The 23,631-nt window shown below is 40.6% G+C and overlaps 1 protein-coding gene across 7 annotated transcripts in view; it reads left to right on the top strand.

The window, feature by feature from the left end:
* celf6 (CUGBP Elav-like family member 6) overlaps positions 1–23,631 on the top strand; it is a 145,646-nt gene that overhangs the window by 102,023 nt on the left and 19,992 nt on the right. For 4 of the 7 annotated variants that reach the window (XR_011931208.1, XM_072464676.1, XM_072464678.1 and 1 more), the window contains exons 4-6: positions 6,129–6,257; positions 13,260–13,339; positions 23,104–23,277. Coding sequence is in view for 6 of the 7 variants with exons in the window: in XM_072464676.1 (XP_072320777.1) it covers positions 6,129–6,257; positions 13,260–13,339; positions 23,104–23,277 (383 nt within the window). In the remaining variant the exon portion in view is untranslated. The remainder of the gene's footprint in view (positions 1–6,128; positions 6,258–13,259; positions 13,340–23,103; positions 23,278–23,631) is intronic. The other 3 variants (XM_072464680.1, XM_072464679.1, XM_072464681.1) reach the window with 3 other exon arrangements.

A 23,631-nucleotide genomic window follows, 5' to 3' on the forward strand; every position in this document is an offset into this window, starting at 1 on the left:
ATACAACTGTGATTACCTGTAATTTGGAAGTAATTTGTAGGTCTAAATGGATTCGCTCTTGCTGCCTTATGTTACTGTCTGAGCGCCATCTGATCACTTAAAGTCTTGTATGTGTTATGGGAATTGTAGAATTGCATTTAGGTTAGAGTAAATTATTTCCCATTCATGGTATAAACTATGGCGTCCTAAGACTCCTGCATGCCGGAATATCATTCTGTGGAAGCTGAATCGAAGAGTGCAAACATTTTTTGGAAAATCCACTGTCACTTCACACTGCAATGTGTAACAGAGCTTAACATTTCAGACTTGAGGTTTTCTTTGGTTGTCATTGATATGGATGAGATTAGGGACAAAAAGTCACTGGGACATCTTGTGTTAGAGAGGCCAAAATAAGATAATTTAGTTTTTTCACAGAGAAGGCATTGGACTGATGTTAAACACTTAAATGACACTTGTATGAATTTAGTTTTTTGGGTGTGTTTTATTTTGGGGCAGGTGTTGTGTTATCTTATCCATCTATCTTTATTTTTTTCTTTGCCTTGTACTTCAACAATATTTAATAATTACAATTTTAATTATTTAGATTTTATTAATGGTGCTATATAATTGACTTTTGGTGATTAGTTGTCTAAAGAAAGACATGGATTCATTAACACTATTTAAAGGACAGGCCATCCATCATAGTGAGTGTGAGTGTGTCCTCGAGGTAAAGTGTTATTCCCTGGAGCTCCAAAGTTAAGTTGATTAAAGCTGTCAAAACCATTGGCAGAGGGCTTTGCTAACTTAGATTTTCATAAGCTTCAGCAATTCTGACTTGAATCTGATGCATTAAAAAATATGGAAACATAATATCACATTTTTTTTTCTTTTCATCAGTTATCTCAAATAACATGGATGCCAGCTATAAATGAAAGGGTGAGGGGACATCTTGTCTCTTAGGTGTTATTGCTATGCCTGGAATGTTCCACAGTATGGTATTATACTTATTTATCTCCATGGAGACAAGCAGATGACTCCACTGGCAGACCTTCCACCAGAAAAGTTACATAGTGCACCTATGTATAAGAAAACACTGAACTAGCCCCTGCATGATACTGGCCAACTGACTCGCTCTGATTTAAACAAAAGCTATATGTGAGTTTCAGAATGATGAAAAATTATAATCGCTGCCATAGCAATTGACAATTGACAATTCAAGCCAAATATACTATTAAGAATAAAGAGGACTCTGAAACCCATGGAACTCGTGTACTATCACAACCACTGATTATACACACTATAAAACACAAGTAGTTGATAACCATTTCTGAACATTTTCATGTTGTTTTCTTCACGCTTATATGTATGGTCTTGAACAAATCCTGCCTCCTCAATTTCCAACGAGCATTATTGGCAGATGGATTAACTAAATAGAGAAACGCACGGTTCGTTCCACGAGAAACAATCGGTGGCTTAGAGGTAAAAAAGAAAGAGGAAAATAACACAGGACTGATAGGAGGAGCACTGATCTAGGCAGAATCAACAAGTGAAGTACTAAACTCTGTAAATCCTGGGTAAAAGAAGTTACACGTTAGATTGAGAATGATAAGAGAGGATTTTTTGATAGAAACTTGCCACAAATTAGCGGCTGTGTTTGTCACGTCCCGTACTTGGGACTGTTGTCGAAATGCTTTATGGTGTGGTTCCTTCAGGCACGTAAACGTTTGTTGTTAGCTTGTTGTATGCATCAAAGCCTATAAACACATTGTACCCAGACTTTACCCCTGGGAGAAACAAAGACTGATGTTAGCCTACCTACATGTGTCTGCTGGTAAAGCCCCCCAGGCTCATGGGCACGGACGCACCACTGTTATCTAATGAGTCTATAAGAACTCTTCTCAACTCTGGGTGTTGTTATGCCTCTTGCAACATTACTGTGTGTTTGAAATGCACCCAATGGCCTAGGAGGCATCTTTTATCGTTGAATGCAGCTGTCCGTGCTTTCTGAACATTTACTACCACCAAGCTCCTTAACTACTGCCAGCGGGGAAAAGTGATAGAATCTTTGAAAAAAGGAGAATATTTACCGCACAAGACAACAAAAGTTCTTTTATAGAGAATATTAATACTATTGGATGACTAAAACTTTGAAACCTAGACTTAATAGAAAATGGATCATAGCCTGGAGATAGTGTGACAGTAAAGGGTGCTATGGAGACAGTGGAAAGATGTATAGAGAGAAAAGTACACTCTATATGCATACACTGCTGCCTATAACACAAGTACCACTTTATTCCACAGAGAGAAGCATCAATCTTGACAGCATATGGCGTCTGTGCAAAATCCATTAATTTTTAATATACCGGGTGCTGAAATGAAAGGGCTTGCTGAGACAAGCAATTGTCAGATGTCAGTAGTGTTTTGATAACTTTTTTGATCTCCGTTTTTTTTTTTATTTGCATGCATGAAACAGAGCTGTCAACGTGACATTTTGGCATGGACATCTCTTTATCTATAGATCTACAGGTGTACATCCATATGGGACCTGCAAAAAGGGTGCCATCTCAAATGAAAAACGAAAATGCCCAAGTCTTTCAAAGATTTAATATAGAATTATTTGTTTTATTGTGAGATTTCTGCCTCGAGGGGTCTCAACCGGTTGTCATTCTTGTGACATTGCAGCATATACATTTAAGGGCAGTTGCTATAAAAGCAATATGTGAATTTAAAAAATGTAAATGATCATGTGCGCCTGGAGGCAGATAATTTGTGTCGGCCCCAAAGTGTTTCAATAGGATATTCATTGTGGTAATAGCTAAATTTTAGTAAGTGATGTTGAATTTATGTTGTTGGGCTTACTATGATTTGTTTATATAAATTCCCATAAGCTGCAACCAAGGCAGAAATTCATCCATCACACAATAAAACAAATTACAAGTATTAAATTGCTCATACAAGATAAAATACAGACTTATCACACCGTTCTTGCTTGTGTTAAACCTATCAAACTTATAAATGCTTAGATGAAATCCTGTCCGCTCCGTCTATGGGATATTGCCTTAGCACTGTACACTGTCTACTTGAAAAGAGAAACCTTTAACATTTACCTGATATCCATTTGGACATGTGGGCCAGTGTGAGTGCAGAGGACGCATTAGAAGATATTTATTAATATTCATAAAATGTCAATTTAAACCCTGCAAGTGGCCATAGGAGATGTGCGGGAACTTGCAGAATCCAATAAGAGCTGCTTGGGAGACAGGTGTAAAGTGGACTAATTAATAGCAATCTATACTCTGGCCAGGGCATGCAGTGAGCCAACCGAGACACTCTCAGGTCCAGCAATGAAAAGATAGCAGCTCCAAATTCATTTTCTCGCAGTGGTTGTCCCAAAGGAGGTCTCTGAAGTACACTCACACTGCCTTTAATGCCTACACTGGGGTGTCATTTATTTTTGCGTTTGCCAGCACATTTGGAAAGTTCATTACCTCACTCATGGCTTGTTAATTAGCCTTGTAAAGCCGCCATTAGATCTCTTTGGGCCGGGGCTGAGATGAGACTTTTTGTCCCGAAACATTAGCACACTGCAGGAGGCCTGTAAAAGTGCACTTATGCCCATTTAAGGCTCTGACACCTCCCTGAAAATGTGATGGAGGCGCAGACGGGGGTGGGCTGCTCTGATCCCCAAGTTTCACCTTTGCTTTGGCAGCGAGGGGTCAAGCTCATTTCGGACACACACCTGCTAAGGGCTGACTTTGGGGCTTTTTATATAACGGTGTCGGGCTTGGAGACTAAAGTGCAAAACTAGAAAGACTCTAGTTGAAGGGTGAATGATCCAGGCTCACTACAGCAGAGTAATGAGCAGCATAATCTTAAAATGTCAAATCTGTGCTTTTTTGGGTTACTCAATAAGTGTATGTGTATATATGAAACAGATATGTGTGCTTGCAGTAATATAAAAACACATAAAAGTGTTGTTAAGAGATAAATGAAAATAAATAGAAATAAATTAATATGAAAAAAAACAAAAAAAAAACATATTTACTTATTGCACTTGAAATAATCAATCAATCAACCTTTATTTATAGAGCCCTTTACAACACTTAAAGTGACCAAAGTGCTTCACAATTAAATCAAGGCAATACACAACATAAAACTAAATAAAAACAAACCGTACAAAATAAAGTCCCATTACATTACATAGTGTTAAAAGCTAGTCTGAATAAATATGTTTTTAGCCTAGATTTAAAAAGGTTAAAATCTGTGATGGTGTGATGTCGGGGGGCAGTTTGTTCCACAGTCTGGGACCAGCGACAGAGAAAGCTCCATCACCCCAGTGCTTGAGTCTGGCTCTGGGGACGTCCAGTAAAAGCTTACCTGTTGACCTTATACGATCAGACAGGAGCTCAGCCAAATAAGGTGGTGCCAGGCCATTTAACGCTTTAAAAACAGTAACAAAAGTACTCATTAACTCATTACTCATTCGACTGGCAAAAAATATTATCAATAATATCAAGACTATACTCAAAATGTTCTTCAATTAATATAGATGTCTTAAGCAATGAAGATAATTATTTATTTTGTGATTCAAATTAATTCCAATTTAGAAAGTCTGAATAAGTATATAAAAAAAAAAACATGAATTTCCAATATTTTATAGGAAAGACAGCAATATCAAATATATTGATTGGAATCATTTCTACAGCCATATATCTGAGAATACACTCAGTTTACCTAAAAGTAAATAATAATACCTATAAATAAATAATGAGCAGTAAAACAAAACTATGATGGTAAATCTGTGAACCCCTGCTGTGTAGGGCGTCACTAGACTCAGACAAACACGGACATCTCCTGCAGCAGCAGTAGCAGCAGCAGAGATAGGTCAGCGCAGTCTCATTCATTATTCAAACACTCATTTGTGTGGTCAAGCGAGCAGCTCGAATGTGATTCATATGAACTTTACAGAAATGGAACAGGTTCTGATTTCCCCATCGCCAAAAGTAAACCCGAGTGCTATATTTTTAGAGCAGCTGCGTCTAATGGGGCCTGGCAGGTACAGGAGGCGTCACATCTGTCGAAGACCAGGTGATGCGCCCCCTCCCCCTTCCACACGCATGCAGCCTCCCATACCCACTCCCCACCAGTCAAATGACTCACACTGAAGATCAACAGTGTCATTTTCAATAAACTTCTCTTCCTCTTCCTGCCACTTTCCATCAGTTCTGGTGATGGCTTCTTGCTAGTAGCCATTTCATTCCACAACAGGGCGAAATAGGGAAATGCATAATGTTGAAATTGTACAAAAACACAAATGTTTCATCAAATTCAGGGATACTTGAATAATTCATGGGAAATTCCTGACATTTTTAAGTACCAGGAAGAAGCATGTACTATAGCATGTGTTCATAACTGGGTTTGGTCTGTACCAGTAGCAGTTGTTGGTTGTACATTCATAATTCGTAAGCATCCCCATGCGTTATTTGTAACTGTTGCTGTAATTGGAACTTGTATGCGTTGACAGCCTTATATCTACTTGAAGGAACAGTAGAAACGTTGAATACTTCCTAACTCACTTCAATTAAATTGAATTCATTTTTGTAATGCCCAAAATCAAAAAAGCAGTAGCCTTCTGCTATTGTGTACTGCTATATCCCGTGCAAAACAAAGCAAGAGTTCTCTCTTCAAGTCAATGCCCAACACCTCTGACACCAAGGTTACATGCCAGCCTTTGATAAAGACAAGATGAAATATAACATCCTATATATTTATTCTCTCTAAACTGAATAAAACATCTTGCAGATCTGAACTACGCCTACCAGAAGAAAACATTCTCTTTTTCCATACCTCATACCTAAAACCCACAACGCACACAACATCACCACTATCAAACATCTCACATCTCGCTGGCTGACTTGAATAGCTCACCGGAAACACAGATATATCTGCCTTTACGCCAGGACTGGGGTGGGGGTGGCACCCCGCACCACTGTAAGATCAATAACAACAACAACAGCAGCAGCAGCGCTAACACAGCCAACTGCTGATAAAAGTGGGGCTTCAGATGCACTCTAGCTCTTCAGCTCAGCGCAACTATAGAGTCTGTTGTCTCCTTTCCTTACACCCTTTCTCTCTCTCTCCCCATCTAGAAGACAGGAAGCTCTTTGTGGGAATGCTGGGCAAACAGCAGAGTGAGGATGACGTGCGACGCCTTTTCGAGACCTTTGGGCAGATCGAGGAGTGCACCGTGCTGCGAGGGCCTGATGGGGCCAGTAAGGGTCAGAGCCGCCCACCACACACCTCCATCACAGAGTAGTGTCCTGTCTGTCCCCCAATACACCTCTATCATAGATTAGTGTCCTGTCTGTCCCCCAATACACCTCTATCATAGATTAGTGTCCTGTCTGTCCCCCAATACACCTCTATCATAGATTAGTGTCCTGTCTGTCCCCTAATACACCTCCATCACAGAATAGTGTCCTGTCTGTCTCCAAATACACCTCTATCATAGAGTAGTGTCCTGCCTGTCCTCACACAGACCTCCATCACAGAGTAGTGTCCTGTCTGTCCCCTAATACACCTCCATCACAGAATAGTGTCCCCTGTCTGTCTCCAAATACACCTCTATCATAGAGTAGTGTCCTGCCTGTCCTCACACAGACCTCCATCACAGAGTAGTGTCCTGCCTGTCCTCACACAGACCTCCATCACAGAGTAGTGTCCTGTCTGTCCCTTAATACACCTCAGTCACAGAATAGTGCCCTGTCTGTCCCTTAATACACCTCCATCACAGAGTAGTGCCCTGTCTGTCCCTTAATACACCTCCATCACAGAGTAGTGCCCTGTCTGTCCCTTAATACACCTCCATCACAGAGTAATGTCCTGTCTGTCCCCTAAAACACCTCCATCACAGAACATTGTCCTGTCTGTCCCCTAAAACACCTCCATCACAGAACATTGTCCTGTCTGTCCCCTAAAACACCTCCATCACAGAACATTGTCCTGTCTGTCCCCTAAAACACCTCCATCACAGAATAGTGTCCTTTCTGTCCCTTAATTCACCTCCATCACAGAATTGTGTCCTGTCTGTCCCCAAATACACCTCCATCACAGAGTAGTGTCCTGTTTGTCTCTTAATACACTTCCATCACAGAGTAGTGTCCTGTTTGTCTCTTAATACACCTCCATCACAGAGTAGTGTCCTGTCTGTCCCTTAATACACCTCCATCATAGCAGTGTCCTGTCTGCCCTCTTTCTCTTTCCCTCACCTCTGCTTTTCAGGTATCAGACCGCCAATGTCAGTCAAAGTTATTGTGGATCATTAGAGGCATGACACAATCAACAGCAAACTATTTAGATAAGAGAAATAAACAAAGCATTGCACTACTAATAATGATACCAAATAGCTCATAGCACTACATTTACAATACAAATTGTTTTACAATCCTACATTAAAAAAAAGGACAAACAATAATCTGAAAAATAAATTAAAATTGCTGGTCATTGTTCGTAATATTTGGACATTTCTGGCTCACATGGGTTATATCATGTCAAACATTCAATTATCTGAAATTATTTTGGGATTTGGGAACTAATTTAGCTTTGGTTTGAGTCGATTTGTTCAGTGATTTCCACACATTACTTCAATTCTGAAAAGAAAAAAATGCATGGTTACATTTGGAAATGCACATAAAGTTTTGTTTTGGAGTTACATTTATGAATTTGAAACAGCCACACCTTCCAGACTTCCATTCCTCACTACTTTTGCATTCCTCCTTCCCTTTCTTCTTCTCTCTGCTCCCTCCGTCTCATTTTTCATCCCCATCCTCTTCTGTTGTCTCTTCATTACTGCAGCTCCACTCTCCACCCTGGGCTCGTTCTCAACAAATACATCACAAACACCTTGTCTTTCCTCAGCTCCCCCCTCTGCTCGCCTCCCTCCTCCTCCTCACACTCTTCCTGTTATCAGCAAAGTGGAGGAGTGTAATCATGTTTGTTTCCCACATTCCCATCATCCCTCCCTGGAGACACCATTGGACGATAATGTCCTACTGTAAATAAAGCTGCCAGGCTGCGGGTTATGTTTCTGTCACTCACTTTGGTGCCGCACATTTCACCACACTTAGAACCATTTGTTGTCATGTCTAATGCGTATTCTTTCTATTTACACCCCTTGTTGGATTTTACATCAACGTTTATTCTGAGTTAGGGTGATGTCTAATTTAAAAGTCATCGGAGGTGGGTTGAGTAGCCAAAGTGGTGCTTAAGTTAAGTGCGTAAAATGAAAATCTAAATAATTGCATTGTGCAAGTAAGAAAGAAGTTTAAAAGTCAGGAGCAACTGATTTTGTATTGATATAATAAGATATACGTGTTGGAGTTCACCCCATTGAACGAGAGGGTTGCGTTCCTACACCTTTGAGTTTGGGAAAGGTTTTGTCGGCCTACGGGCAGAACAACGTTGCAGAATACCCTGCCTTCCTTAGTCCCTGGGAGGGGTACTGAACAGTGCACCGACCTTGGACTCTGTTGTTCTTCTTGGGGACTTCAACGCCCACTTGGGCAACAACAGTGACACCTGGACAGGGGTGATTGGGCCTCTCCGATCTGAACCTGAGCAGTATTCAGTTATTGGAGTTCTGTGCCGGAATGTTTGACCATAACTAACACCATGTTCAAGCACAAGGGTGATGAGTGGAACCAGGACACACTATGCTATGCTATGGGGTCAATGATCGACTTTGTTGTTATGTCACCTGATCCGGAAGAGCTGCCAACCGAACACCCCCCTGGTGGTCATAAGGGTCTGTTGGGAACATCTTGCGGAGACCTCTGTCAGCAGGGTCTTCGACTCTGAGTGAGCTTGAGTCTGAGTGGACCATGTTCTCGGCCTTCATTGTCACTGTGGCTGCATTGAGCTGTGGTCACAAGGCCTCAGGTGCTTGTCGCAGCAGCAACCACCAAACCCGGTGGTGGACACTGGAAGTAAGGGATGCCATCAGGCTGAAGAAGGAGTCCTGTCAGCCTTCTTTGACTTGAGCGACTCCTGAAGCACTTGACAGGTATTGGCAGGCCAAATGCACAGCAGCTTGTGTTGTAGCAGAGGCAAAAACCCGGGATTGGGAGGAGCTCGGGGAGGCCATGGAGGACGACTATCGTTTTGCCAGACATTCTGGCAGACATTTTTGCAAACCGTGGAACACCTCAGATGGGTGGAACAGTGCTTCACAAACACTATTTATTGTGTGGGTGGGGGGCTGTTGACCTTGACTGTGGATGTCTTCGGATGGTGGAAAGAATACTTTAAGGATCTCCTCAATCTCGCTGTCATGTCTTCCTAGGAGGAAACAGAGATGAAGGACTCGGAGGCTGACTCATCCATCACCCAAGGGGGACGGGTTTGGGGACCAGAGGATCTCATTTCATTTTTGCAAATGTTGTCCTGATGGCTCCATCAAACCTGGACCTACAACCTGTACTGGGACGGTTTGTGGCCAAGTGTGAAGCAGTTGGGATGAAAATCACCACCTCCAAATCTGAGGCTATGGTCCTTGACTGGAAAAAGGTGGCGTGCGCCCTCCTTGTTGGGAAGGATGGAGCATGAGATTGACAGGTGGATCGGTGCTACGTCTGCTGTAATGCTGTCACTGTATCGGACTGTTGTGATAAAGAAGGAGCTGAGTCGAAAGGAAAAGCTCTCGATTTACCAATCAATCTTCGTTCCTACTTTGGTCATGGGCTTTGGGTAATGACCAAGAGGACAAGATCACAGATACAAGTGGTCAAAATCAGTTTCTTCCACAGGGTGGCTGGGCGCTCCTTTAGAGATAGGGCAAGTAGTTCAGTCACATGGGACGGGGCTCGGAGCTCGGGCATCTATTCCGGATGCCTCCTGGATGCCAACCTGGGGATGAGTTCCGGGAATGTACCCCCGGGAAGAGGCCCCGTTAAGACCTAGGACACACTGGAGGGACTATGTCTCTCGGCAGTCCTGGGAATGCCTCGGGATCTCCCCGAGGGAGCTGGAGGAAGTGCCTGGGGTGGGGGAAGTCTGGAAGTCCCTGCTTAGACTGCTGCCCCAGTGACACGGCCGTGGATAAGCGGACAAAGATGAATGGATAATAACATATAAATCAGCCTAATCTAAAAATTCTATAATTCTTACTAAAACACAAAACTGCAATGACTCTTTTCTCCTAGAAAAACCTCTCCCTGCAGAGTCTGAGACACTTGATATAGTTGATATAAAATGCATAGAGTATTTCTGAAGATTGTGCCATTTTAGTGTGGCACGTGTGATCCCGCCTATGTGAACAGCAGTATTTGAACACAGGATTGGTAAAAGTTTTCCATTAACAGGGCTATTGAAGGCCACACTAGCTTCTAAATATTTGATGTAGCAACCTTTTCTGTTGGACCACATAGAAAACCCTGCACAAATTGAGTTAAAGTTGTCGGGGGAGAAGGGCACTGGACCAAAGTTTTAAAACAAAAGGAATGCAATTTTATTTTTGACAATATTGTCTATGTCAAAAAATATTTATGCACTTCTTTATGATCAACAGCAGATCATAATTAAAAGCCACATTTTGTTTTTATTTTTATGTTTCCCAGATCATACACTGCATCTGTAATCTTATTCCAAATTAACCGTTGAACATCTTGTCATGAATCCAGCTTTTCTTTGTCCCTTTTTCGATTCTATGTGTCTCTGTTCCCTGAATCCTCTCTCTCCTAGTACCCCAGATGTTTAGAGTTGATTGACAGCCCATAAAATGAAAAGGGCTTGCTGCAGGAGCCAGTTTTCTCCCTCATTCAGACTGTGGCTGTGTGTCACCTGCGCCTTCCTTCACACTCATCAACCGTTGTCTCTCTACTGTCTCCTGTGTGCTATTACTATTTGTGGTTAAATCAATATGATCATCAGTCCTCGCCCAAACTTTTATTGTTTAAAACTCCAGAGTATTCTAAGTTCACGACTCAAATGGTACAGTGCTCATCTGGTATTTAATTTTACCTACTTTTCAGCAGTACCATGCAATCATTACAGGATGTTACGGCAAATTATTTTGCCAGCTCCGACACTTGGGATGGGGTTTGTGTAATTTGAATGAGACAGACCTTGAAATGACAGTGCTATCTGTTCCATGATGGAGGCTTTGTCCCCTGTTGATGTAAATGTATGCTACTCAGAGGCTTTTCAGTGGTCCTCTCCACCAGTAAAAAGGCAGAGAAGTTTAACATCCATCTCTTTACGCTGCTCCTCAAAGTACTTTGAAAGTGCAACACTTGCTGCCAGAGTTGAATAGAGCTTGGAATTGTCAGGAATAATAGAGAGATGGCTTTTAGGTCTATAATTAAGTTGTGTTATAAATGTCACCCATCCAGCGGGATGGAATTCATGCATACATATTATACCCCAGGAATTCAAAAGATCCCCTTTGCTTGAAAGCAATACAATTTCTCCCTTTTCTTTCCCTCCCCCTCTCATTCAGAGCCATCAAATTCAAAAACCTAAATGTGCACTATAATTTATGAGGCTGTAGCACTCAGCTGGATTCTTTGGAGATGCTGCACTCTCACTTCCCTGTGTCCTTTTAGTGTCACAGAATTGGCTTTATCTCAGTGTTTGCTCTTTTATTTTGGAAAATAAATGTGAGGCCCTTGTATGTTTGCTGTGACTTTGACACTGTAAGTGTGTGCCAAGCTTTTTTGGGAGGACTGGGGTCAGGGGGACCCTGGCACAATATCTGATAGTCGTTTTGGTGAACGCCAGTTAGCTCTCGCTAGAAACCAAAAGGGTTTCACACAATGAAAGCGCCTCCTATTACATTAAACTAGAACGGTTAAATATGTTTGTTCTCCCACACTCTCATTTGGAGTCAGAGGGCACAAGTGTTTCAGAAGAACCTTTATGTGCCATGGTTGGCCACGGGGCAAAAGAGTTCTGTGTTGAAGTATTTTATCATTTAAACTCTGTAGATCTATACTGCTTTGTGACTTGAACAAATGATTCAGCCTTTTCTTGTGTCTAATTTCTAAGAGATTGTTATCCTTAGAATTGTCGAGAGAGTGTGTATTTTAGGCATAGATTATCCTCAGATGACTTGTCACATGTAGCTATATCTTTCAGTTCTCTGAATTTGTCAAAGAAATTGTATTTTATGTTCCACTGAAGCAAAGATGACACTTGCTGGATTATTAGGGTTTGTAAGGGACTTTCTTGGTCACCTATCATAGCTAGCTTAAATGAGTCATCACTTTTCCGTAGGGTGCACAAAAAGAAATCAAAGTATAAAAAATATGTAACTTTTGAAAAACCTGTCAGATAATGTAAACTCTGAACTGAACTTTGGAGCCACTGCCTGGTTAAGAGACCAACCTGTCATCTTGATTAATGAAAAGGTGACAAAATTAGTGCGCAAGTTTGTTAATTAGGTATATCTTTGGCTTTAACACATCGGCTACCTGAAGGCAAGGATAAGAATAGGACATAACAGAATAGCTCCTCCACTCTAGTACTATCATAAAACTGAGAGAAATCACTTCTCTTTAATTTAATAGCTTTTGGAAATTTACCAGATTTTACTGAGATGGTATATCAGTCCTGGGGCTTGTTCTTTACGTTGTTTAAATGTAGTTTATGGGTTGCCCTGACTTGTCCATTGACACACACTAACTCAACATTAGGGTGTATAAGCTTGTGTTATTATCAGAGTAAATCAGTTTTTTATATTTGCTATTTGAAATGTTAATACAATAGGGCTCCAGAATGCTGTCGCCACTGGCTGCTCTTTTGTCTCAGGGCCAACTTTTATGTTCACTTCCCAGCGTGCATAAACTACACACAGGTCATTTGAATACCCCTTGAGCAAAAGGCCTCTCCCTCCAGTCTGAAATTATACACAAGCAGAGATCCGGTTAGATGGACAGATTATAATACTATGCCTTGTCATCGTAATCTCTTTTCTGAGTGACTGCACAGTAATCACGACGTGTAAATATTAAACAGATTGATGATCACAAACAAGTCCAGCTAGTAAACGCCTTGCCTCTATTCACCAAAGTGGAATAAGAAAAAGGAAGCGGGCAGGATGTTCGGCAGAGCTGTTGTCCCCGACGACAATTGATAAACTAATTTATTCGCATTTCTTCGGCACCAACAAATTAATGGTAGAATCTTTTTAGAAAGCAGAAACAATGGTAATGAATGGTGGTGTTTCCATATGCAAGGCCAGTTCACTCATTATGCGTTTCTTTCTCTTTTGTTTGTCGACGCAGGCTGTGCCTTTGTCAAGTTTTCCAGCCACGCAGAAGCCCAGGCAGCCATCAACAGCTTACATGGTGGACAGACTATGCCGGTAAGTAGAGAGTAAACATGAATGATTTTGAATATGCAATGTCAAATATAAACGTGCTGTATCTGATTTTGTAAAAATGTAAAAACTTGAAAAACAGAAGTAGTTCATTTTAAACGGTTTGCAGCCGTTCACACGTATTCCTCACATTCCTAACACATTCCTTCCATCATGATTATTCACCGTGATTATTTTTTCACAACTTTCAGAAGCCAGAGCAGCATAACTTTCTGGTTTGCGTAGTAATTATAAGCAGACAGCACACAATGGTTTCATTTTGATGGTAAGAGCTGCCTTTACAATACATTTGTACTGAGCGTAATACAGATTTTGCTTTATTGCGCTAAAAAAACAAATAGTGCCGCTTTGATCCTTAGAAATCATCAATATTTTATGGGTGAAGAGTTGTTTACCGGGCCTGAATCTACCATTTGTCTAATTTTGGATAAGATAAAGTTTTTACTGGCCAAAGTTTCTGTAATACAACTCAATTAAATCCATTAATATTCAGTGAATATTGCCTGGATTTTACATGCTAATATTCAGTAGAACATCACTTTCCAAAGCACTTCGACTACCCAATTCTCACATTCTGTTTTGCTACGAGCTTTTACAAAAGATTCAGGACTCAGCATTCACCACATACTCACAGCAGTATATTCAGTACCTCTCCTATAATAATCCATGTCTTTCTCTTTTTAAAATACCTTTCCAGCGAGAGATATGGTGTTTACATTCACACCCCTATCAAGATGTGATTACTTTGCACAGTGCATGAATCTTTAAACATGTCCTCCGGAGATATTCTATGGCATATGATACTGTGATATTACGGACTGCCAAAGGTTCGAAATGAAGTCCAACGATAGTTAGATGTAAATGCACCCACGGATCGAGTTACTGCAAAAGTAATGGCAAGAAAACATACATAAGATATATCGTTTTAAAAGTGAGAGCGGCTCTATTAACCTGATGGTGCAGTTCAGAATTAGTGTGAAATTAGTTGCTACGTTGTTAAAAGAAGTCTTAGTCGTGTTCACAGCAAAAGCACAAAATTGTTGCAATAAACTTTTGAACTTGAAATTGGAAAATGTCTGGCACATGCTTTTATAGGTTATTTCCATTATCTTTGGGTAAAACATTTTTGCCACTGTAGAATGAAATTCCAATGACAGACTTTCATTCATTATTAGTATATTTCAACATAGAGCAACCCAAAGATACTGGTGGTGGTAAAAATAATCCTGAAAGAAAATTAAATTCAACTTCTACTAAGTGGTGCTGGGGTGTAGGAAGGCAGCGAGAGCTAAACTGCTGAATGAAGAAGCAGGGGGCGCAGCAGGGAGCAGTCCTCCAGTCTGAGCCAAGCTACGGTTTCATTTGCATGGTGTGTCCTCTTCTACCTGAAAATAGAAATAAAATGTTCGAGCCTGAATATTCCAAAGTACATTCAATGCAACACAAGTACATGAATGTATTGGCCCTCATTTATTAAACTTCAATGTGTATATGTGGTGTATGACCAAAACGATAAGGATATAAGGATATATCAATGTTGGCGCGAGCGCACCGTACCATACCATACAGCAAGTCCGGAGATCGTGTACCATGTACGTCAACTTTGAACAAATGCCAAACTGCACAAAAAAACACTCTTAACTGCACACCACGTGCAGCTGGTAATTTATTTGTCATTAGTGTAAGCTTTTACAAAAATGCAGTTAAATTGTTGTCATTTAACAATTGCATGGCCTTTGTGGAGGCTGCACGCCTACACCCTTTCAGGGTTTAAAACTATCCAGAGTAATTATTATGAACTTATTGCATAATACTACAGCATAAAGCGACTTTACAATAAGCAGTTGAAACAACTCGTGAGAAGAGACACTCTGGTACAGCCGCAGTCAACAGGTAAAAAAAAAACGTCAAGTCTGCGTCTTGCTGGTCCCTTTGTCCTGACACACAGTCAATAGTCCTGACATTGGGGCTGACAAAGACCTGACAGAAGTGTGGATCCACTGCTCAGTTCCGCAGATCTTGTCTGGAGAGGCTCGTCCTCCTCCAAGAAGCGCTGCTCAGGCCAAACCAGGCCCAAGTCAAGACCAAACTGACTGAGGGTGCACCCGGGTTTCAAAGGGGTGCCAACATCATACTCTTCCATTAAGTGTCGTTATTTATAGCACCTGAAATGAGGGGACAAACACTTTTAAATGAGGTTTGCAATGCACCCTTTTGCACCCCATCTGAGCCCAGCCTTAACCAGAGCTGCTTCGCTGGTTCAGGTCTGGGTTTGGACCTAGTCCCAGTGTAGCCACCTGCTTCAAACTATTCATAGTCCTTTTGAAGTTCATCAATTTATTAAGCCCTAAGAACACATATTAATGATATATATATATATATATATATATATATATATATATATATATATTTATTATTTTTCTTTTGATTTTAATTAGGCTTCATTTTATGTGTTTTCCAATGAGCCAAAACAATGAGCAAAAACAAAATGTCTTCCATTCTGGGTGATTTTCTGTTCAGATGAACACTTTTTGCTGTGTTCCCTGCGCGCTGTAAATCCCGCGGGTCAGGCCACTTGAAACATTAATATTTTGGGGCGTTTTATTCAAATTACGCAAGTCTTCAACAGTTGCATTTATAATGCAGAGCTTGTGATACGGTAAGATAAATCATAAATACCATGTGGCATCTAGTGTACCAACAACTACACACCCAAATGTACATAATTCTCTTCACAATGTTGATAAATGAGGGCCATTGGGTGGATTGAATCAAACACCAAAAGCAGTACAGACATGTAAAAAAAGTCTTAGGTGATAACTTTTAAACTGTATTTGGCAGTGACATCTGAAATTCTGTCTTGGTTTGCTCACACTTGGCTTCTCTCCATTTCCTCTTAAAAGCAAAAAGGCTGAGATGCAGCTATTTATCTTCATATATTATGAAACAGTCTCTGACTTTAAATAGGCAGAAATGATTGGCGTCTCTGCTCACTCTGGGAGACCTTGGCACTTCTGTTTTGGTTTGCCGATGTAAATGTCTATTTGTGTGTACACAAAGTCTATGGGGACTTGCTAATGCATTTGTCCACTCTATTACAGAGTTAAGTTTGCGAGTCAGCCTCATACATCTGGAACCATTATCCAGCTCCTTTTAGACTAATTGTAATTTCCTTTTCTTCTGTCACCAATGAAGACTAAGCAAAAGAAATGATGAATTATGAGGCATTATACAGGCAGAGCTTTGCATTGAGTACAGCACAGCTGGACACACACACAGGCATTCACTTTTGCTGGCAGGCGCCCATACCTTCACACACTCCACTGATGTTCCGCAATAAATATTTACAGATGCTTCCTGGCAGTCAGGGAGTGTGCTGGAAGCCAGATGTAATTTACACATCTTTTTGATGCCGTCTCATTTTGCATTACATTGAAGTAGTGAGAAAATGTGATAAACTGGTGAAGTCATTTAAACTTTGAGCATAGTGGAAACCAAACTTTCTGCCACACAATTCACAAGGGTCAAATTTAAATAGGAAGCACATTTTGAATAATGACAATGTTGTTCTCTTGCCATTGGTAAGCACAATAACTATTATAAAATATTATAATATATACTTTACTTACGTATTTAACATAATGATTTTATTTTCCAGTATTTCAGTCTTTGTCCCATAGAGCATCTAATGTGCTTTTAATGACTGCTTTTCAATCCACTGAAACTCACAGACACAAGAAACGCAAAAACCGAGCATCTTAAAATCGCTTTAAATTGTGCACATTTCACCACACCTGGTCTTACATCCTCAAAGTTGTTTTGGATAAAGGATACGTTCCTCCCCTTTGGGTTCTGCTCAGGGACGTGTAGCTGGAGTCATTGTCTAAAAGTTTTAAGTTGAATGGGAATATAAGCGCTTCTGGAAAAACCCAAGTAACGTTTTTGCTCAATGCTAAATCATACTAGTAAATTGTGTGTACTTCTAAAAAACTTTTCACCGCAAAAACATTTGAAGATCTTTAACGATGCAACGGTAGTTTTACAAGGAGATGGGACCAATCCATCTGAGGCGGTTTAAATGATCTAAGTTAATGATTGTATAAATATCTCCTCCATCTCTGCACCTGTTATCCGCCGCGTCCAAAACCTAACTGCCTTTCAGAGTAATTGGCAAGGTGGCCATTAGCACCCGGCTAAGGCTGTGGTACCGATGGGCTACACAGTTAATTTGGATAATATCAGTGCCACATGTCGTCAACAACAGACTAACAGGAGGCGTGATTCGGCTGCTCTGCCTCTGCCCACTGCCAGCTGTGGCTCTGGATGAACCTTGAACAAAGAAGTGCATTTCTCTCTCTCCCTCTCTTTCCTTCCCTAATGTTCTCTCCGCAGCATCTGTGTTACCTGGCACACGCGCTCACGCCATCATTAATACCTACAGCAAAATACGCTGGCCTCAAATGAAAGGCTGTAATGAAGTTTAAGGGCGCGGGATGCCACTAAAGGGCACGCTCTGATAGATGCGGTCATAGCTTTAATTGATGTTTATTGTGGTTTGCAGGTGCTTCGGAAATTGACTTTAAAGGAAGATTGGGCACGGTGAGGCTCGCTAACTGGTTCAGCTGTTGTATGGGTGTCGGGCAGCAAAGGGGCAGGTGGCATGGGTTCAGATGGCAGAGGGAAGCAGACAGGAGCAGTGTCATGTTCGGTGTCACGCCATGGAAGTCTGGACAGAGTAGAACTGTAGATAACAAGACACTATAATGGCTAGTGTACAGGAGAAATGTATCCAATATCGATGTAACGTGTAGATGTTTTGAGGTCTAGTGTGGTGTTATTGAACTGTAAACTGAACAAAAATACTCTACTTTTGAATATTATTTGTTTAATCTTACCTCACAATAGTTTTAAATTAAATGAAAAACATTGTAGGAGGTGTAGAAGTTATGATATTCTAACTTTATGTATAAAAAGAGGGCGAGTTTAAAGAAAATGTTGATAATGATAGAAATTAATCAGAGAAACTAGTTTGCTATGGAGCTTGTGGGTATAATGACAAGACACAAGATTAAAGTAAATCAAATGTATTCTATATAGAAATAATTAATGAACAAATGATCAAACAATGATTCATTCTTAAGAGAATTACAATTGTTTCATTGACAATGAAACAAGATTTTCCCCCCTTGAGGTCCATTTTTTTAGTTTCCAGTTCACAAAAAGGTCCATTTGCAATAGTTCAATATTACTTTTGTTTATAGAATACAGAAAAACATACAGTGTCCCATGCAGACCACAATTGACTGGTTTGAATTATGAATACAATGTTTTAATTGGTTTATTTGAATTTCATTAAAATACGTGCTCGGTTTCTGAATTTCTCTGAATCTAATTTTTATCACAATTTAAATTGTTTAACAAGTTTAACTATTTACCTAGAAAAACACCCAACATATTGCAATTCCTCTTATATGTGACCAGCTTTCATAAATTAATAATACACCTTAGAATAATATGATAGTTAACATAAACAGACAGATACAAAAGCTTTTTAGAGTACGGATTGAACTGAAATAACTTATTTTTGGATTTACGATTATTTTTATTTGTATGTATGTCAATAAGCCGCAGGTACCTACTTTGTAACATGAGATTTTTACACATATATTACACGGCAGTGATGCTCTTTTGAGCCAAGGGTCTCGTGGCATCTAATTAGACTAATTTCTAGACTATTTGTTGGATTGTAATAAAACACACAGCATTTTGAAGCTTAACAAACAGTAAACACATCACAGCTGTCACTACTGCCCCCTCTGTCCCTGATTACTCTGTGTGAGTATGTCTGTGTCCTCACATCTGGTTCATCTGCTCCTGAGCTTGTGCTTAGCGAGTGAGTGTTACATTGTAACATGAGATATTTACACAGAAAAATGTTCCACGGTAGTGATGCACAGGTTGTCTTTTGACCTGCGGGCCAGGTCGAGCCCAGAAAGTCTCATTTCAATGCTGCAGGTTCTAAACTGTAGACCACCGTCTATCGCTTGTCTGTGCTCCACGTGTGTTCTACATGAATATGAGTCTGTTTGTAAAAGAACACAGCGTTTTGAAGCTTAAAATACAGAGGACACGATGTGGCCCCTGACATCTTCTTCTACAGTGTGTCAAATGCTTGCGTTTCCTGGTAGAGTGCCCCCCGGTGGCTATTAGACAGTAAAAATCTATAAATTAGATACATCGTTGTATGGGCCAATGGGTTCAAAGCGTGGAAAAAAAGTAGCGGCTTAAAAACAAATAATCCTGCAGTAGTTTGGAGAAGTGTAACATCAAATCATTTTAATTACTGATTTCTATTTGTTCTTTTTCGTTTTTAAGTAGAGTAAGTCACTGTGACCCGTGGCTTTTTGCCCAGTTTAATTTGGTAGTGCTGACTGTCCACTGTAGGGACTAAAGTAGGTGTATAAACTAGGCTAAGTATCCCTTTAAAGCTATTTTTACTATAGCGGTCACTGTGCTGTGGGAACATACACACTAGACTTTTTATATCACTGCAATGCAATTTTACTGCTGTACTTAAGTTCTAATCCCTCTATTACTATTGCCTATACTTTCCGTAGGCCGAGACGAAAATCCAATTCAGGAGATTTTCACAAGTCAAGTGTGTTGTTGAGGGAATTAGATTAGTTTTTGAACCCATGACAAATTCCTTAGTTGTACCTGTCAAAAGTGAAGGCTCCCTGTTGGCCTTTATCAAATTCAGCAAATTCATTTTCTCTCCAGGTATAGGACCCATGCCGGCTCGGGTTATTATTCTGTTTGTTTGTCAGCTTGTGATTTTCGACTCGCAGTGAGGAGTGGCTGCATTTGCATCCACTGCCCATGGTCTGCTGCCACCTGTTTCTTAATTAAGTGTCCATGTAATATTGTTTCATGTGGGATGACTCAGCCATGACGACGTTTCATTCTATTCGGTTTACTTTCTGGGGTCGTCATGACAAATATCTGTCCCTTTGAGTGCAGTGTTGATTGATTTGGAATTTGACACAATCCGTGCTCATGGAACTGGGAAATGGTGGTGGATTGGATTGTGCTCTTCAAGAAGGTCCTGGGTTCAATAAGTTGTGTTCACTTGTCATCATAACATTTTAGAAAGTGAGATTATTGTCGGAAATTGAGCTGGAGACAGAATTATATGGTAAAATGTTGTTGATTATGATTTGTTTAACTGTCAAAATGCAGATTAGCATGGTTAATACCTCTGTAATATTCTAAAATTCGAAAAATATTTATTTCTCAAAAGAAAAGACAGCCATTGTTTATATTTTAGGTTTTCTGCAAACATTTTAAATCAGTTCAAGTTGAGGGAGAGAGTGCATAATATGTACTGCGCTATAATTATTCTAATGATGCCAAGCTAAAGGGTTTATACATTTGATGACAAAACTAATTGGTATCGTTATTGGATCGATATCGTGGTGCTTGGTATCGCATCGAAACAAAAATCGCTCATCATTAACCCACATGAAACAAAAAACGGAACTAGTTCAATGTTTTCTTTGTCAGTATAAATAAACAAAAGTTAATATTTTATTTTTTGGTCAATAGCTTCAGAAAGTGGTGGAATTATTCAATAAGTTGTTGAAATAACTGTAAGATGAATACTATACAGTAGCTTGTAGAGCTAATTCCTTGCAGATAATTATAAGGTTCAACACTTGTGGATTATACATTAGATATTACTTCCCAAAGCATCTGGACATCTAAGAAATGTACATCACTGCCCTCCTTATGAAGTTCAAAGTCAAATCAAAATTTAGAAAGTGAACACAGCCTATTCCAGGATGTGGCATTAATGCAGCCCTCTTGTTTAGGTGTGTTACTTCTGGGTGCTCAGGTTTCTTTATACACTATTATTTACAGCATTATTTAATGTTTGCACACTTTTAGTACTTAAGCAGTACTTGCTCCGCCACAGTTTGGAACACAATAACATTAGATCCTTCCTGCAAATAGGCGATAATAGCGCACTTCATCAGCCACAACATTTAGGCTCTTAAAGTCAGAATGGTTAGACCCTGACGAGACTCGCCGTGCTGTCAACACCTGCAGAGGCTGTGATAGTGCCTCAGTGTAGCTGCCAAAGCCGCTCAGAAAAGACATTGTAGCTTGCCTCCACTCCGCAGCCACAAAAGCACTCTGCCGTAGAGAGAGGAGCAGAAGCCAGACCAGGCCAGACTACACCCTGAGTCACCCAAGCACCGACTACACCCCGCGGCTCTCACTGCTCACGCGCCGGATGCTCACAATGTATTCCGCATGAGGTATTAAATGAATATAAGAATACACCAGATATACAAAGCAGAAAATGGAAGTGATCTAAATGCCAGGCGGTGCTGCAGGCGGGCCCGGGTGCCACGCTGCTGGTAGAAAGGGATGTTTGCTCAGTACAATTCTCATTAAATCCAACTGCGCACTCCCTCCAAACTGGTCCGTGGAGTTGAGAAAGTGGTGTAAAAGGTCAGCAACTGGAAGGAAATGAAATTAGAATGGAAAAGTGTGCCATTAACACTGCCACGTCAGAGTATTGATTTAACTAATTGAAATGGCATAGAGGGAGTAGTAGCCTCCTCCTGGCCGGGGGAAGAGCTTCCTGACTCAGATAGCGCCCCCGCTGAGGTAGCGTCCACACGTACACCTTCACCACTCGTCTGTAATATTTATCTTTCATCGGCTTCAATCTCCTTGCATTTACTGATGGTACTGAAATGTAGTGAATTGCAGGTAGCTAAGTCTGAAGTTAGTCCATAACTGTATTCAAAACTAGACTTTTATCTAAAATTGTATTATTGTTATTCAATAAGAAAATCAAGAAGAAAATCAAAACCGAGCTCTAAATCAATGTGTGAATTTGTCCTGACCCTGTCTGGATGAGACATTTTATGAAGCCCTGTTTCATGTGGTGATTATGGAGTGCTTTTCTCCCTGTGTCTTTGCTTTTATGATCTTACTAATCGTGTCCGTACTGCCCCTTGGCTGCGTGCGTCCTTCTGTCCTGGTGCTATTCTATGCTCTTTCCCAGCATGCACTGCCTGTAATTAAATAGAAGTCTGGTCCTCTTGACAGTATCTATGGCTGCGTTCTCTGCCTGGCAGCATACTCATCCTATCCTGTCTGTCTGTTTCTCTGTCCGGGTGTCACATGAGAAACTGAGTCTGGTCTTTGTCGCTCAAATGATTTAATTGGATGCAAACTGAGGAGCACAGACATCAATACTGAAGTATATCTGCCATAAGGCAAAGCCATTAGTCAATAGTTTGCCCTGCACATGCCGAAGGCTTTTGTCAGACCTAATTACCCAGGACTGGAGTCAGTGGAGCCAGGAGGGGACAGGGGCTCCTGGGACCTGTGGAGGATCACAGTTCATTCACAGTGTATACACGGAGTTGGACAGTTCACAAAAGCAAATCAGTCAGAAGTCAATTACAAGCATTCAGACTGACTACATTCAAAGGGTCTGACGGTGGGCTTGAAAACGTCTTATATGCACCATATACTGAACTTCCTTGTAGCTTATATAATACTTGAAGTGACATGTTGTCCGGAATATTTTCTTTGTATTAATTTCCCTGGCGACACACTAAAACCTTAAGAGGTGCAATGACCACAGTCTGAGTGTATGTATATAGTTGTAAACAAAAACGTTGCTTATCTGATTTGTATGACTGACTAGTCCTATTATGTTGTTGCAGGGCGCCTCTTCCAGTCTGGTAGTTAAGTTTGCAGACACTGATAAGGAGCGGACCCTGCGCAGGATGCACCAGATGGCTGGCCAGCTCGGCATATTCAGTCCTATGACCATCCAGTTTGGGGCCTATGGCGCCTACTCTCATGCTGTAAGTCTCAGCCCGGCGGGGGAGGAGACGGTGAGCTTTAAAAAAGAAATCACAAACTGTTATGCTTAAGCTTTGAACTCTCTTTTTCCCACCAGGTACGAGGCGCCCCCCTGTGTAATTGATACTATTAAATGCTTATTGTAATCTCAATTTACATAGCATTATGGTATCACTTTTTATCCTCTGCCTTTTCTGCTTAATACAAATGATGTTAATGTATGCATAGTGTGATACTTTGAACTGCTAATAACTGTGTTTGCATACCACATTAATGGATTTGTGAATTTAAATCTGTACTTGCCTGTATAACCACCCTTTTTCCTGTAGGTTACAGTTCCGTAGAGAGAGACCCCTGTGAAAGCCTCATATTTTTTAAACTTTTCC

Source organism: Eucyclogobius newberryi, unplaced genomic scaffold (assembly GCF_026437365.1).
Source record: "Eucyclogobius newberryi isolate DKJ021-1_F unplaced genomic scaffold, fEucNew1.0.hap1 SCAF_5, whole genome shotgun sequence".
In the NCBI taxonomy this organism is placed as follows: domain Eukaryota; kingdom Metazoa; phylum Chordata; class Actinopteri; order Gobiiformes; family Gobiidae; genus Eucyclogobius; species Eucyclogobius newberryi.